At 43.3% G+C, this 14,629-nt stretch overlaps 1 protein-coding gene across 1 annotated transcript; it reads right to left on the minus strand.

The window, feature by feature from the left end:
• Positions 1–10,109: 10,109 nt before the first annotated feature.
• LOC113415204 (protocadherin alpha-9-like) lies at positions 10,110–12,987 on the minus strand. The gene is given in 4 exon segments (XM_087959002.1): positions 10,110–10,634; positions 10,637–10,923; positions 12,448–12,675; positions 12,743–12,987. Coding segments are annotated over 4 exon segments (1,140 nt in total). The 3' UTR covers positions 10,110–10,254.
• Between the last annotated feature and the right edge of the window lie 1,642 nt (positions 12,988–14,629).

A 14,629-nucleotide genomic window follows, 5' to 3' on the forward strand; every position in this document is an offset into this window, starting at 1 on the left:
TACAAAATTGAGAGTCTATATACAGGAATCAATCCACACACGTGTGCACAAGCTGCATATTTTTTAACAAAATCCGTTTTACTGCCATTCTTGTCCCAAAGGTGCTTTTTCAAATGGCAACATCTTCAAGGAAAAGAAAAGATAGTTGAATTGCCTTTTGAAAAACTCCTTTGGAACAACCATGATCGGGATGACTGAGAATTTCCATAGACATACTGCCATTCTCCTAGACATAGTCTTTTTTTTACTGTTGTGGTAGCACAATAACTATAACTTTTGGCTTGCAAATAGAAGGTTTCTGGTTTGAAATTTGGCAGAAAGTTCTTTAATTATTTTTTTTCTTCCTTCCTTCCTTCTATTTATATATCCACTCATGACACAAACATGACTGACATACAATAAAAAACAAGCTACAGAATGAACAACATTAAAACATTCTACAATAAACAAAACATTACTGATGATGTTATAGCGATAATGATGATGTCACATTGATGATGTTACCTAGTTTGGATAATGAAATATGATGATGTTACCTAGTTTGGGTAATGAAACATCTGCAAAAAAACAACCAAACTCAGAGAGCATCAAGGAATCCTCAACAACATTAAAAGATTAGGAGACTCCAATTTCAATGTTATAGGCAATTTATAGCCTATTTCTTGTCCCATGCTCCTGGAACAGCTCAGGACTAGCAGTTAAACACTACAAAGGCTTCCATGCAAAGTTAGTTTATTGAATTTATTAGGCATCCTCAAAATATAACTGACACTTATGTTGAGATTCATCTAACATCCAATCTTTGCCTCAATAGTTGTCTCAATAGTGTGAAAAGATGGTTATCTTCATCCCATAGCATTATAGCAAAGGAAATCTCCCGTTCGATGCTGGGTCCAGGTAAGAATGCCCAAAAAACTCCCCCAGCCCAACCAGAGACCAATTAGGATTACAGATGTGATCATGTGACATGAACTACATCTCCCATGAAGCATTTCCTTAAGGGGGCAGCTCTCCTTCCTAAATTAACTATATACTGTCTAACCAGCACACTCCCCGCCTGGAATTATAAATTCCACTACCAACTAACTATTAACTAAAGTAAACAGTAGATAGTAACATAGCATCAAACAATGCAACAATGAGGTAGATACAAAGCATGCAAAGCTTGAGGTTCAATCTTCAAGTTCAGCCTTTCTCCGCAACAACACTAGGTTGGTTACCGGTCTGGTGTAGAGCTTCTTGGTGAAAGCCTGCAGGTCGCAGGAAGACTCTCATGACCTCACAATCTGGACCTCAACTGGTGGACTAGTCCATCAGAGATGGGTAGGACTTGGTGCACAAGTCCCATGTGCCACAAGTTCTGATGGACATCCTTGTCCTTTAACAAGACAAGGTCCCCTCAAAGAAGGTCTTCCATTTACAGTGGCCTTGTAGGGTAGATAGGTATTCTTGCTTCCATGGTTCCAGAAGGTGTCAGAAAGCCATTGGACTTGTTTCCATTATTGTTTGTACAAGTCCTTAGAATCAAAGTTCCCTAATGATGTGGTTAGCAAAGTGGCTGGGGTGAGAATGGCTGGGTTTTCAGGATCTGAGGAAACTGGAACTAAAGGTCGACCGTTGATGGTAGCTGCTACTTCTGCCATGAGGGTGGTTAGAGTCTCATGCTTCAGCATAGGTGTCTTCATCAGCATGGAATCCAGGATTCTGCAGGCTATGCCAATCATGCGTTCCCACGCTCCTCCCATGTGAGATGCATGGGGAGGATTAAATATCCATACACAATTATGGGCTTTTAGGTAGCCATCAATTGCCAAGTTGGGGAGAATGCCTTCATCAATCTGTAATTTCTTGCAAGCTCCTACAAAATTCATTCCACGGTCAGATCTAAATACCTTGACTAGGCCTCTATAGGCTTGAAACCTTCTTAGAGTGTTGATAAAGCAGGAGGCATCCATGGATTCAATGACTTCAGTATGGACAGCTTGAATGTTAAAAGCATGTGAAGAGAACAACCCAGTGTTTGCTGTTAGCTTGACCACCTCTGGTCCAGCGGGCAGACACTAACCAAGGGCCAAAGACATGTAGATCTATATTGGTGAATGGAGGTCGGGACTAAGATGCTCAGGTGGCAAGTCAGCCATTATCTGGTGTTGAGTCATGCCCCATTGTTTGCAACATTGTAGGCACTTGTCTCTCTGAGACCTCAGCTGTCTGCACCTGCTGCCAGCAAACCACAACACTGTCAAATGTCAGCATCTTGGTCTGGATCTAGAAGCTCATGGTGTTCTGATCCCCCAGGCTTCAGGCTTCAAAAACTCAGAGCCTTTTAGCCAGGTCAATTCTGCTAACTGGGATGCAGGGATAGACCTTGTAGCATGGTCTGCTGCGTTCAGGTCTGTTGGCACATACTACCACTGCTCAGGTTTTGAAGATCTTCTGATCCGATCCACTCTGTTGCTCACGTAGACATAGAAGTGTCTGCTCTCATTGTGGATGTAACCCAGCACCACCTTGCTGTCCATATAGAAGGTGGTGGGTTCTAGCTCAAGGTCTATCATCTTTGTTATCAGATCCACTAGTTCCACGGCCAGCATGGCACCACAGAGTTCCAGCCTTGGTATGGTATGACGCATCTGAGAAGACATGCAATTCTTTCTTCCATGCAGTGACAGGCGAGATAGGGACGTACATACATTGCAAATGGACATCTTGGAGACAACTTAGAGAGGTACGCCATGTCTCCCATTCTTGCTTCTGTTCTGGTGGAAGCGGCTCATCCCAATCTTTGGTGTTTGGGGAGACCATGCACAGAAGGAATCTACCTTCTGGATCAAGTCAGTGACCAATTAGGATTACAGATGTGACCATGTGACATGAACTACATCTCCTATGAAGCATTCCCTTAAGGGGGCAGCTCTCATTCCTAAACTAACTATATACTGTCTAACCAGAACAGCCTATATTTACCATTTTCTTGAGATTGCCAAGTCTGTTGATGCCACCACATTTAAAAAAAACTTCCAAAAGGATACCAAGGATGGGACAAGTTTCATCTTGGTGAGGAATGTTGTTCCACAAGGCAGATACCATGACAGAAAAGGGCCATCTCCTAGATCCTGCCAGATGTAACTCCTTAACAGACAAGACCCACAACATACCGTACTTCTTCTGCCAGACCTAACAGAATGGGAAGATGTAATTGGGAAGAGGCAGTACTTAAATAACCCTATTCTGTGGTATGATAGAATCTAAGGATCAAAAACAGCACCTTGAAGTTGATCCATAAGCAAAGTAGTACCAATGCAGTGTATGTAGTAGAAATGTAACATATGCTGTTCTAGAGGCACACATAACTGCCCATGTCATTGCATTTTGCATCAGCTAAAACTTCCAGATATTTTTCAAGGGCAATCCCATATATAGTGCATCACAACACTCCACCCAGGATGTGACTAGGCCAGAACATGAATGACGATGAGCAGAGCCTCCTGATCTAGGAACAGATGCAACTGGTTGACAACATGCAATTAGTTGATAACATGCAACAGGTTGACAGCACAAAACTGTACTTCCTTATTTTTCTATGCATGAGTCAAATGTTTCACTATTTTTCCATTCATCTGTTGTAGAGGGGTTTTATCTCCAACTCTCAGATAATCCATAAGTTATTTGTTTGGAAGAAAACCAAAATGTAAGAGGATTTCTACACTGCTTTCTGTAGAAGGGTTCTTAAATCAGAGAAGTTGCTGGGTTTTATTATTTTGGTTCATCACAGAGTGAGATGTTCAAACTGATTTGGAATTTTTATCCATGTAATCAAGTCCTTCTCAAGGACATGGGATAGATACAGATGTGAATGTTTGATGGTGTTAAAGGTATTGTAGCAGGGTGTAAGCTGTTGAAAGTAAAGCTGCCTTTTGCAATTGATCAGTAGTGAGTTTTTCAGTGGTGTTCAGGGATGCTCCAGTTGTTTTGGGATTGCACTCAACGAGCCAACTACCATTTAGTACTACCTTTGCTTTCCTTTGTCACAGTCATTCTATTTCTATATGAAGGTCTTTGTATTTTGTTATCTTCTCCAGTTATTTCTGTTCTATTCTGCTGTCTCCATGTACTGCCACATCCATTATCCAGGCTTTTTTGTCTTTCTTATCAACAGTTGTTAAGTCTGGGGTGTTATGTGGTGGATGCCTGTCTGTTTGAATCTAAAGCCCAGGGCACTTTAGCTTTTTTTTTCTTTTTTTCTCTATTTTATGTTCTTGCTTGCAAGCAAATAGTATTTCTTGCTTATCTTCCAGTGCATCATTGTTGCTTCTTTGTCATACAGTTGTTTATGCTATCTTGCAGCAGTTTACCAGGTGAACCGGGTAGCTTCTTTGCACAGGTGGCATTTGCTGTCTGTTGCTATCTTCTCAATTCTGGCTTTGTATGTATTTGTTCTTAAGGTCTGGTCTTATGCAGCCAGAATTAGCCCCTTTGTCTCTTTATTCATCTTTCCTGCTCTCAGCCATTGTCAGGTCTTATTATTATTTGCTTTGCCTGCTACTTTTTTTAATGTACTGACCATGTAATTCTTTGACTTCTCATGTCTCTTTTAGGTTCTTCATTTGGTCTTTTTTGTAGACCAATTCAATTCTCAGTAAGCCATTCTGGTACACTAGTTTCAATGCATCTTCTTCACTGTCCTTCAGATATCCTTCCTATCAGTGGTGGTATTCAAATTTTTTTTACTACCAGTTCTGTGGACATAGCTTGGTGAGTATGGTGTGGCTTGGTGGGTGTGGTGTGGCTTGGTGGGTGTGGCTTGGTGGGCGTGGAAGGATACTGTAAAATCTCCATTTCCACCCCACTCCAGGGGAAGGATACTGTAAAATTCCCATTCCCTCCCCACCCTACTAACCTGCTTTCTAGCTTCATTCTACTGTGCAGGGCAACAAAACCAGACCCAGCCAATTAGCTGGGACTCCGATCAGCTGGGACTCGGGAGGCAGCAAATAGATGGGGGTGAGGCCAACCAGAGGTGGTATTTACCAGTTCTCCTAACTACTCAAAATTTCTGCTACTGGTTCTCCAGAACCTGTCAGAACTTGCTGAATACCACCTCTGCTTCCTATGTCCATTTTTCTTCTTCAACCATCTGATGTACTTGTAATATTCCATGCTCACCTATCCACCTATCAAGTCCTTCTGTTCAGATGTGGCAACAGCATTATGATTTAACAATCAACGCTATGTTTATCCAAGATTTAAAAAGCCTTTTAAGGTGGTAAATGTCTAAATTAAAGTATATTGCAAAGTGATCCCTTGATGATCTTTATTCCAGGGATTATAACAGTCTAATCATCAAATATAATAAATTTATTACTCTCCAAGTACTTAAAATATTATAATTCTGTTTTCAAGATTACAACAAAAAACGAAGATCAAAAATTCCAAGAAATGTATGCATATACTTGTCAGCTGGTGCTCCGTTCAAAATCCAGGAAAGAAATACTTAGACTCTTGTAATTAGAGAAAAGATGTCTTTTACTGGAAGTCAGTGGTAGCAACAAGAAATTCTGAATCTGGGTAATTAGGCACGCACATCACATATATCAAGGGAGTGAAATGTTCCCACCCCCAACAGTTCAAATGGTTCTTCCAATTAAAAGTTGTGAACTACATCATGCGGACATCTCCAGGTGGTGATGATTAGTTGACCTTGGTTTACTCAGATAAAGGGTTGCAGTTGCGCAGAGAAGAGAAAGCTAAGCAGGAATGAGAAACCCTCCCCAGTTTATACAAGATTAGTTAGCAACATTTGCAGCTTACATCCCATACATTTCCCCCTTCCACCCCCCGTTTCTCATGGCAGCCAGAAAGAAGCAAAGGAAAAGAGGAAGATTCGGCCCTCCTAGAAGAAAAACGTTAGTCCTGTAAGAGAGGGAAATATAAAAGGCACGACTTAATAACCAGTTAACATAAAAGAGACACGTATCTAGGGTTTATCAGGATAATTAGAACGAAATGTTCTGACAAGCCTAGGGGCTCTAACATCTTTTTCATCCACCCATTCGGCCTGGGACAAAGGAAAATGCTTCCAAGCAACCAAATATTGGAGCCGACCCCTCCGTCGTCGAGAGTCTAGAATCTGTTTAATTTCAAAATGTTGTTCACCGTCAATAAGTAGTGGTACAGGAGGGTTGGTTTGGGTTGGTCTCAGATCGGAAGTATGTTCAGGTTTTAACAAACTAACGTGGAAAACCAGGTGAATTCATCGAAGGCTTTTAGGCAATTTCAATTGGACTGTCACAGGGTTTACAATTTGTTCAATCGAGAAAGGACCAACATACTTAGGACCCAGTTTCTTTGACTTTTGAGTGGTTTGTAGAAATCTGGTGGACAAAAAGACTTTATCGCCCACTTGATATGGGTGCAAATTTTTTATGAGCCCAATGTGGATCATCCAATGCTTTACGAACGACTGGCCAATTAAGCTGGAGTTGTGTTATCCATTCATCCAATGACTGAATACTAGGCCTCTCACGAGGGAGTTCAGGTATGGGTACAAAGTCTTGTCCCGACGCCACCTTGAAGGGGGTAAATCCAGTACTACTATGGATAGAATTGTTATGTGCCACTTCAGCGAATGGCAATAAGTCAGTCCAATTATCTTGCTGATAATTTATGTAACACCTAAGGTATTGCTCCAATACAGCGTTAGTCCTCTCACAGGCCCCATTGGTCTGGGGATGGTGGGCGGAGCTTAATCCCTGGGCAGAGCCCAATAACTTCAGGAACTCCCTCCAAAAGTTCGAGGTAAATTGAACACCCCTGTCAGAGATTATGCGTTCAGGAACCCCATGTAATCTATAGATATGCAATATAAACAGTTTAGCCAACGTTTTTGCAGATGGAATCTTCGAACAAGGTATGAAATGTACTTGCTTGGAAAACAAATCAGTTACCACTCAAATAACTGTGTTTCCTCTGCTTTCGGGTAATTCCACTATAAAGTCCATAGAAATTTCCTTCCACGGAGCCGTTGGTCTAGCCACATTTTGTAACAACCCTGCTGGCTTACCAGGAGGTCTCTTGGCTGATGCACAAATAGAACAGCTAGCCACATAGGTTTCAATGTCCTTCTTCAAAGTAGGCCACCAAAATTGCCGCTTAACTAGGTGTAAGGTTTTCACGAACCCAAAGTGACCAGCTACTTTAGAATCATGAGCCTGTTGTAAGATTTGGCTCCTCAGTTTCTCTGGCACATATAACCTGGCTCCCACCCAGGCCAGTCCATCTCTAACTGTGCAGTTATTCGAATGAGCCAGGAACCAATCATCGAGTTTTAGAGCATTCTTTAATTGCGCAGCTAAATCATTCGATAGATCCACTTCCTTTTTCTTCTTTTGGGCTCTAGTAACTACTAGAGCTGCCAACTGTTCGACTGGGACAATCGGCCGTACTACTTCCTGGCGAGCACTATTATATTGAGGTAACCTAGATAGAGCATCCGCCATGAAGTTCCTCCCCCCTGGAATGTACTTCAAAGAAAAATTAAACCGCTTAAAGTACTGAGCCCAGCGAACTTGTTTGGGGGACAGCTTCCGAGGCGTTTTCAAGGGCTCCAAATTCTTATGGTCGGTCCACACCTCAAACGGGTGTTTTGCTCCTTCCAAGAAATGTCTCCAAGTGAGTAGGGCCCAACGAACTGCAAAAGCCTCTTTTTCCCACACTGCCCACCTTCTTTCGGTTTCAGACAATTTACGGGATGTATAGGCACAGGGTTGTAAAATCCCCTTCTCATTGATTTGCAGCAATACCGCTCCAACCGCCACATCACTCGCATCGGCCTGGATTACGAAAGGAGTGTCCATGTCCGGGTGCTTTAGCAGTGGTTCAGCAGCAAACAGTCGTTTCAGATTTTCAAAGGCCGCTTGACATTCCATGGACCACTCCAGTGGCTTACTAGGTTTTGGTTGAGATCGTTCCTCCCCTTCCAGGCGTTGGTTGGTACGTATACGTAATGACCCTCTTCTCCAATTGATGTGGGGGTTCTATTTCCAGAGCCAGGGGAATCCCAGTATTAGTGGCTGTTCCATCCCAGGGGCCACAATAAAACACAAAGTCTCGCTATGCTTCCCCATTGTCATTTTTATGGGTTCCGTTATGAAACATGCAGGACCACCTCCCGCCACTGATCCATCCAACTGGCAAAAAGCTATGGCCGTTTTTAAAGGTTTTAGTTTTAAGCCCATCTTCTGTACTACTTCCGGGCTGATCACACATCTTATGCACCCAGAGTCTAGCAAGGCCAACATTTCCCCCTTGGCCCCCGATACGGGTACCGTTAACTGCAGTGGAATGGCCCTTGTTTGGACTTACCAATGAGTCGTCTTCCGAATCGACGTCACTCTCTTCAGAGGAGGTCGGGGTTCCCAGCTCGTCTCCCTTCGGATGTGCGACCTCTACAACCTCCCTCCTCTTAAGCGCCATTTCGCAATCCTTCGCTCAGGGTTTTCCGGTTTTTTTTTTTCCTCTTGGCACCCCCTTTGGTTCCAACTTGGCCCAGCAGTCTGCAGCCCGGTGACCTTCCTTCCCACATTGGAAGCAGATAGTAGTCTTGAGCTTGCTGCCATCCCTCCCTTTTGGGGTTTGAAGGCTTCTTGAGGACGTGCGGGGGAGGGCTTGCTCCAACCAGAGCCTCCCCGACGTCTGTTTTGGGTTAAATCAATTTCCACCTCTGCTGCCAGCATGTACCACATCTGCAGATCATTGGGGTCTCTTCTGGCAATGCAACTCTGGTATATATCTTCATTTAACCCATCTTTGAACGCTTCTATCAGGACTACTTGGCACCAGCCTCGAATATGACATGCCAGGTCTCTAAATTCCTGGATGTAGTCGGCCACTGATCTCCGCCCGATTTATGGTCTTCATCTTAATCCTGGCCTTACGTTCTGCCAGTGGGTCCTCAAACCTTGCCCTCAGTACAGTCATGAACAGGTTATAATTCAACAGCTGGGGAGCATTATCATTATGCAAAGTCACCATCCACTTTGCAGCTGTTCCCTCCAGAGCCCTGGTAACACATCTAACCTTGGCTGCTTCTGAGGAAAAATCCCCTCCGTATTCCTCCATATAGCTCCAAACTTGTGCTAGGAAAAATCCCAACTCTTTGGGATCCCCCCCATATTTTACTTCCAACGGAGGCAACTTTGGAGTTCTACGTCTTCTGGCAATTACTCCTCCCCCTGAGGGCCCCGGGGTTGCTGCTTGCTGTTGTTCTAGCCCAGGTTGATTTATGGGGATAGCCGCTCGGCTTCTTCTGGCTGGGGCTGCCTCCCACTCCTCTCCCTCATACCTTTGTTCAGAGTGAGGCTCTCCGAGGGCTTCATCTATGAGGTGTCTGGCTTGACTTAGTAAAAAAATCTTTCCTTTCCCTCTCTTGCCTTGGCTCCTCTCTTCCACGCCGACGGGTAATGGTGACTCCTGGGGGGGGCCCTCCTCCGGATTCTTCCAACCTACTCCCAGTGACCATTTGGGTTTTACAGCTGGATTTTCCTCAAGGTTGAGCTCTGCTAACAAATCAGCTTCTCTTACTTCCTCTAGTAGGAGCAAGTCTTGTCCTCCAATGGCACCCAGTTCTTCTTGGTCACTGGCTGGATTTGACATGATGTTCAGACCCCCTCGGAAGAAATTGTGTTATCTCTCTGGGTGGGCTGGTAGAGTGAGATTCAGAATAATGTCAGCTGGTGCTCCGTTCAAAATCCAGGAAAGAAATACTTAGACTCTTGTAATTAGAGAAAAGATGTCTTTTACTGGAAGTCAATGGTAGCAACAAGAAATTCTGAATCTGGGTAATTAGGCACGCACATCACATATATCAAGGGAGTGAAATGTTCCCACCCCCAACAGTTCAAACGGTTCTTCCAATTAAAAGTTGTGAACTACATCATGCGGACATCTCCAGGTGGTGATGATTAGTTGACCTTGGTTTACTCAGATAAAGGGTTGCAGTTGCGCAGAGAAGAGAAAGCTAAGCAGGAATGAGAAACCCTCCCCAGTTTATACAAGATTAGTTAGCAACATTTGCAGCTTACATCCCATACATTTCCCCCTTCCACCCCCCCGTTTCTCATGGCAGCCAGAAAGAAGCAAAGGAAAAGAGGAAGATTTTGAAGGCTGACATTACTTCTGTATATCAAGCTGTTAAATGACGTTTAATAAGTTTGCAGTTGATCAACCATAAATGTTCTTAAAAGAGGCATCATCTTAAAAATCCATTCTGGGTTGATTAAAGGATGAAACTATTAACAAGAAAAAAATAATTACTTTATGGCAATTGGAATAGAACCAGCTGCCCACTTCACTGGCACAGACCAAGGTGGCCATGCCAGGGCCATAAACCATGGGGTCCTTTGCCATACAGTGGCATTGCAGGGCCACATAGATTAGAGAGGTCAGCAAGAAGAGGCTGGAAACAGAGCAGATGGCAATGATCAGATAGATGTTGATCGAGTCCACCAGGGGCATGAAGCTCTCCTCTGACCTGGGGAGGTTAACATCCATTTTGATGGCTATAATGCTTGTCACAAATGAAACACTCAGAGTAGCTGTGGCTGAAAGTTGAGGCTTCCCATGATCCTTCACAGAACACTGTGGATTTTTCTTCCTTCTGACACATCCAGAGAATATTTGGTACTCACCTCACCACTATATTGTCCTACAGCCCATATCCCACTACTTTCTTCAGCCAGTTCATACCTTAGCCACGCATTGTATCCAGAATCTGCATCCAAGGCATGGATCTTGCCTACAATATGCCCAGGCATCACGGGGACCACTAGAAGAATCAGGTTCTCTTCTAATGATCCTGACACAGCAGGTGCATTGTCATTCTCATCCATCACAAAGACTTGAACAGTCACATTGCCAGAGGAAACAGTTTATGTGTCCATTGTTGCCAGAATCCTTGTCTCAAACACTGAGTATAGCTACTACACTCCCTGATGGTGAGTTTTCAACAACAGGTATTGAAAGGGAGTTTTATTTATTTATTTATTTATTTATTTAATTATTTATCGAGCGTGTATTACATAACAAATATAAGTATAAACATGATTATTAATACATGAAATGGATATGAATAAAAGGGAACATTAGGACAGGACAGTAGGCACATTGGTGCGCTTATGCACGCCTTTACAGACCTCTTAGGAATGGGGTGAGGTCAACAGTAGACAGTCTAAGGCAGGGGTCCCCAACCGCCGGTCCGCGGACCGGTACCGGGCCGCGGAACAAGCCTTACCGGGCCGCTGGTTGCTGGCGCCGCCCATCTTTGGTAAAAGTGCTTCCGGTGAGCTTTTCCGGGTAGAAAGCTCACCGGAAGCACTTTTCATCAAAAAGATGGCGGCGCTAGCGCCAGTGAGCTTTTCCGGTAGAAAGCCATTTCTACCCGAAAAGCTCACCGAGCGCTGGCGCCGCATCTTTTGACGAAAAGTGCCCGTGACGCCACCGGAAGCACTTTTTCGTCAAAAAGATGGCGGTGCCCAGTTGACGCCGGTACCGGGCCGTGGCGCCCAGCTGATGCCGGAACCGGGCCGCAGGCGTCGAAAAGGTTGGGGATCCCTGGTCTAAGGTTAAAGTTTTTGAGGTTTGGAGAAGAAACCACAGAGTCAGGGAGTGTATTCCAGGCATTGATCACTCTGTTGCTGAAGTTGTATTTCCTGCAATTGAGTTTGGTGCAGTTTGAGTTTGTATCTGTTGTGTGCTCCTGTATTGTTGTGGTTGAAGCTGAAGTAGTCATTGACGGGTGGGACATTGATACTTCAGGAATATTATCATTTCTAACTCGTATTTCAAGAACTTTACAGTGGTCTGACAATGGAAAATTCCCTCTATCTTCTGCAACAATCGGAAGTTCATAGCAATTAGTATCTTCATAGTCCAATTTCCCAATTACTCTGATTTCCCCAGTATCAGAATTTATACTAAAGATCTTTGTGACATGTAAAGGTACTTTATTACTAAAAAAAATAAGAGATTTCCCTATTAATCCCCTCATCTAAGTCTGTAGCATTCAGAGTAATAACTAATGACCCACTAGCTGTATTTTCTAGCAATTTTACCAGAAGTGGTATTCAGCAGGTTCTGACCAGTTCTGGAGAACTGATAGTGGAAATTTTGAGTAGTTCGGAATATTACCTGTGACTGGCCCTGCCCCCATCTATTCACTGCCTCCCAAGTCCCAGCTGATCGGCTGGGTTTTCTTTTGTTGCCCTGCACAGGAGAACAGAGCTAGAAAGCAGGTTAGTGGGGTGGAGGAGGAATGGAGATTTTACAGTATCCTTCCCCTGGAGTGAGGTGGGAATGGAGATTTTGCAGTATCCTTCCCCTGCCATGCCCACCAAGCCACACCCACAGAACTGATGGTAAAAAAATTTGAATCCCACCACTGAATTTTACCCTATAGATTGGTTAAAGACAGGAGGGTTGTCATCCACATCCAGCACATTGATGACTAGCTGAAGAGTTCCAGTGAGTTTTGTTTCACCCCCATCAGTGGCTGTAAGTACTAAATGATGCACAGGGTTCTCCTCTCTGTCAAGTGGAACCTTCATTACAAGAACTACACATTTACTCTCATCTTCATCATTTCCTGAATCCAGAACAAAATGTTTGTTTGGACTGAGCCTGTGGGTTAACAGAGCATTAGTACCAATATCTGCATCAGAGGCTCCCTCTAAAGGAAAACTGGTACCAGTTATAAGTTCTGCTATGCTCAGGATCTGTTCCCTGGCAGAGAATGTCATTAATGTCTTTGATTTCAGCCTCCACATGGAAGAACATCAGAGGTTTCTCCACAATCACCTCTAGATGAAGGACACAGTCTGCATTCTTGGCACACAGCTCCTCCCTGTCTATCCGGGAATTTACAAACAAGATCCCATTCTGCAGGTTTACCTCAAAATAGTCCTCCTCTCCTTTGGACAGCATCCAGAACATCCGAGGCACCAGCTCACTCACCTCCAACTCCAAATCCTGGGCGATGCGGCCCACAAAGGTGCCATGCTGGGATTCCTCCAGCACAGAATAATGGAGCTGGCCGCTCCCCATTTTCCAGGCAGTGTGGAGCAGCCCGTTCAGCCAGGTAGGCATTGCAGACACAGGCACTACAACAGCAAGCTCTTCTCCTTTTCTCTAAATATCTTGCCTTAAAGGTGTCAGGAGCAGAGCCCATTTACCCCAGCAATACTGGCAAAGCGTTCATAGGTTGAATTTTGGCTTGTTGAGCTTTCTCTGTTGTTTGATTTTTATGTTTTGGACCTGACTAACAGGAATATTAGTCCCTTTAAAGGAGGGGCTCTACATTTTTAGTTTCACTTGAAGATTTCCTTAGGAAACAGCGACCTCTTGTGACTAAATTTCAAAATGGGAAGCAGACTTTCATTCTGTATTCATGAAAAAATTCTAATAATCATTTAGTCTTCATGTTCACATGCTTTTTCTACATAGTTTTGACAGGTACACATCTCCTGTCGATACAAATAAAAAGTACAAACACAGGGGTATGTGGACTGAATTAAATATTGTGTATTTATTAAAAGAAGAATGACTGTTATTTAATTAATTCCATATATTTATCGATTGGAATTTTTATTTGTATGTAACTAATGATTTCTAATCATTTTTCCATTGCTCAAAGAGAAATTATGACATCATTGGGAGAAAGTTGGATTGGCTTCATTTCAGATAGATTTATGACTATGTAATTTCATGCCAAAGAGGTAAGTAAAAGTAGAAGAAAATGCTATTAAATTTGAAAATCTTCCCTGGTTACATTTCTATTTCTTGATCAGGATATGGCAGTTCTTAACCCAAATTTGTCTGAGACTTCCATTGGAAATAAACTTTTTGTTGTTAATACTTCTCTAACTGTAGGAAATAATCTCCTTCTAACTTGCCAGAATAATTCAATCATATGACACAAAAATATCTGGTAATCCATAGCATTCTAAGACATTGAGCTTGTTTGGATGTTCTAGCAAAGGAGAGCAACTAGCATATATCCTTGACGAAGATCAGAACAGTATTTCTATCTGGTATGGTTGTCCTTTTCCACTGAGCATGCACCTTTGGGAGGGACGCACATGGAGTGTGTGTCCCTCCCAAAGGTGTGTCCCAAAGGACACACATCAGAGGTGGTATTCAGCAGGTTCTGACCAGTTCTGGAGAACCAGTAGTAGAAATTTTGAGTAGTTCGGAGAACCGGAAAATACCACCTCTGACTGGAGATTTTACAGTATCCTTCCCTTGCCACGCCCATCAAGCCACGCCCACAGAACCAGTAGTAAAAAAAATTGAATCCCACCACTGACACACATGGAGTGGTGAGGAAGGAAGGGACACCCACCTAATCAGCCAGGTCAGATGAATCAACTCTGGCAATCAAAGGGATAACAGATATTGTAGCCAGATTGCCCTCAGATCTCAGCAATCCATTTCATCAGATTCATAATATGTATTTCTGTGAGAAGGTTGCTGATGTTTTAAAAATTATTGAAAAGAACTGTTTTGGACTTCACATGAGCACCATGTCTCTCACTATTATTAACGTAACTTTTCTTTTTTCAGGCTTCCTTCTGAG

Source organism: Notechis scutatus, chromosome 3, assembly GCF_049901735.1.
Source record: "Notechis scutatus isolate UNSWTSFEM ecotype Mainland chromosome 3, rNotScu1.2, whole genome shotgun sequence".
NCBI lineage: Eukaryota > Metazoa > Chordata > Lepidosauria > Squamata > Elapidae > Notechis > Notechis scutatus.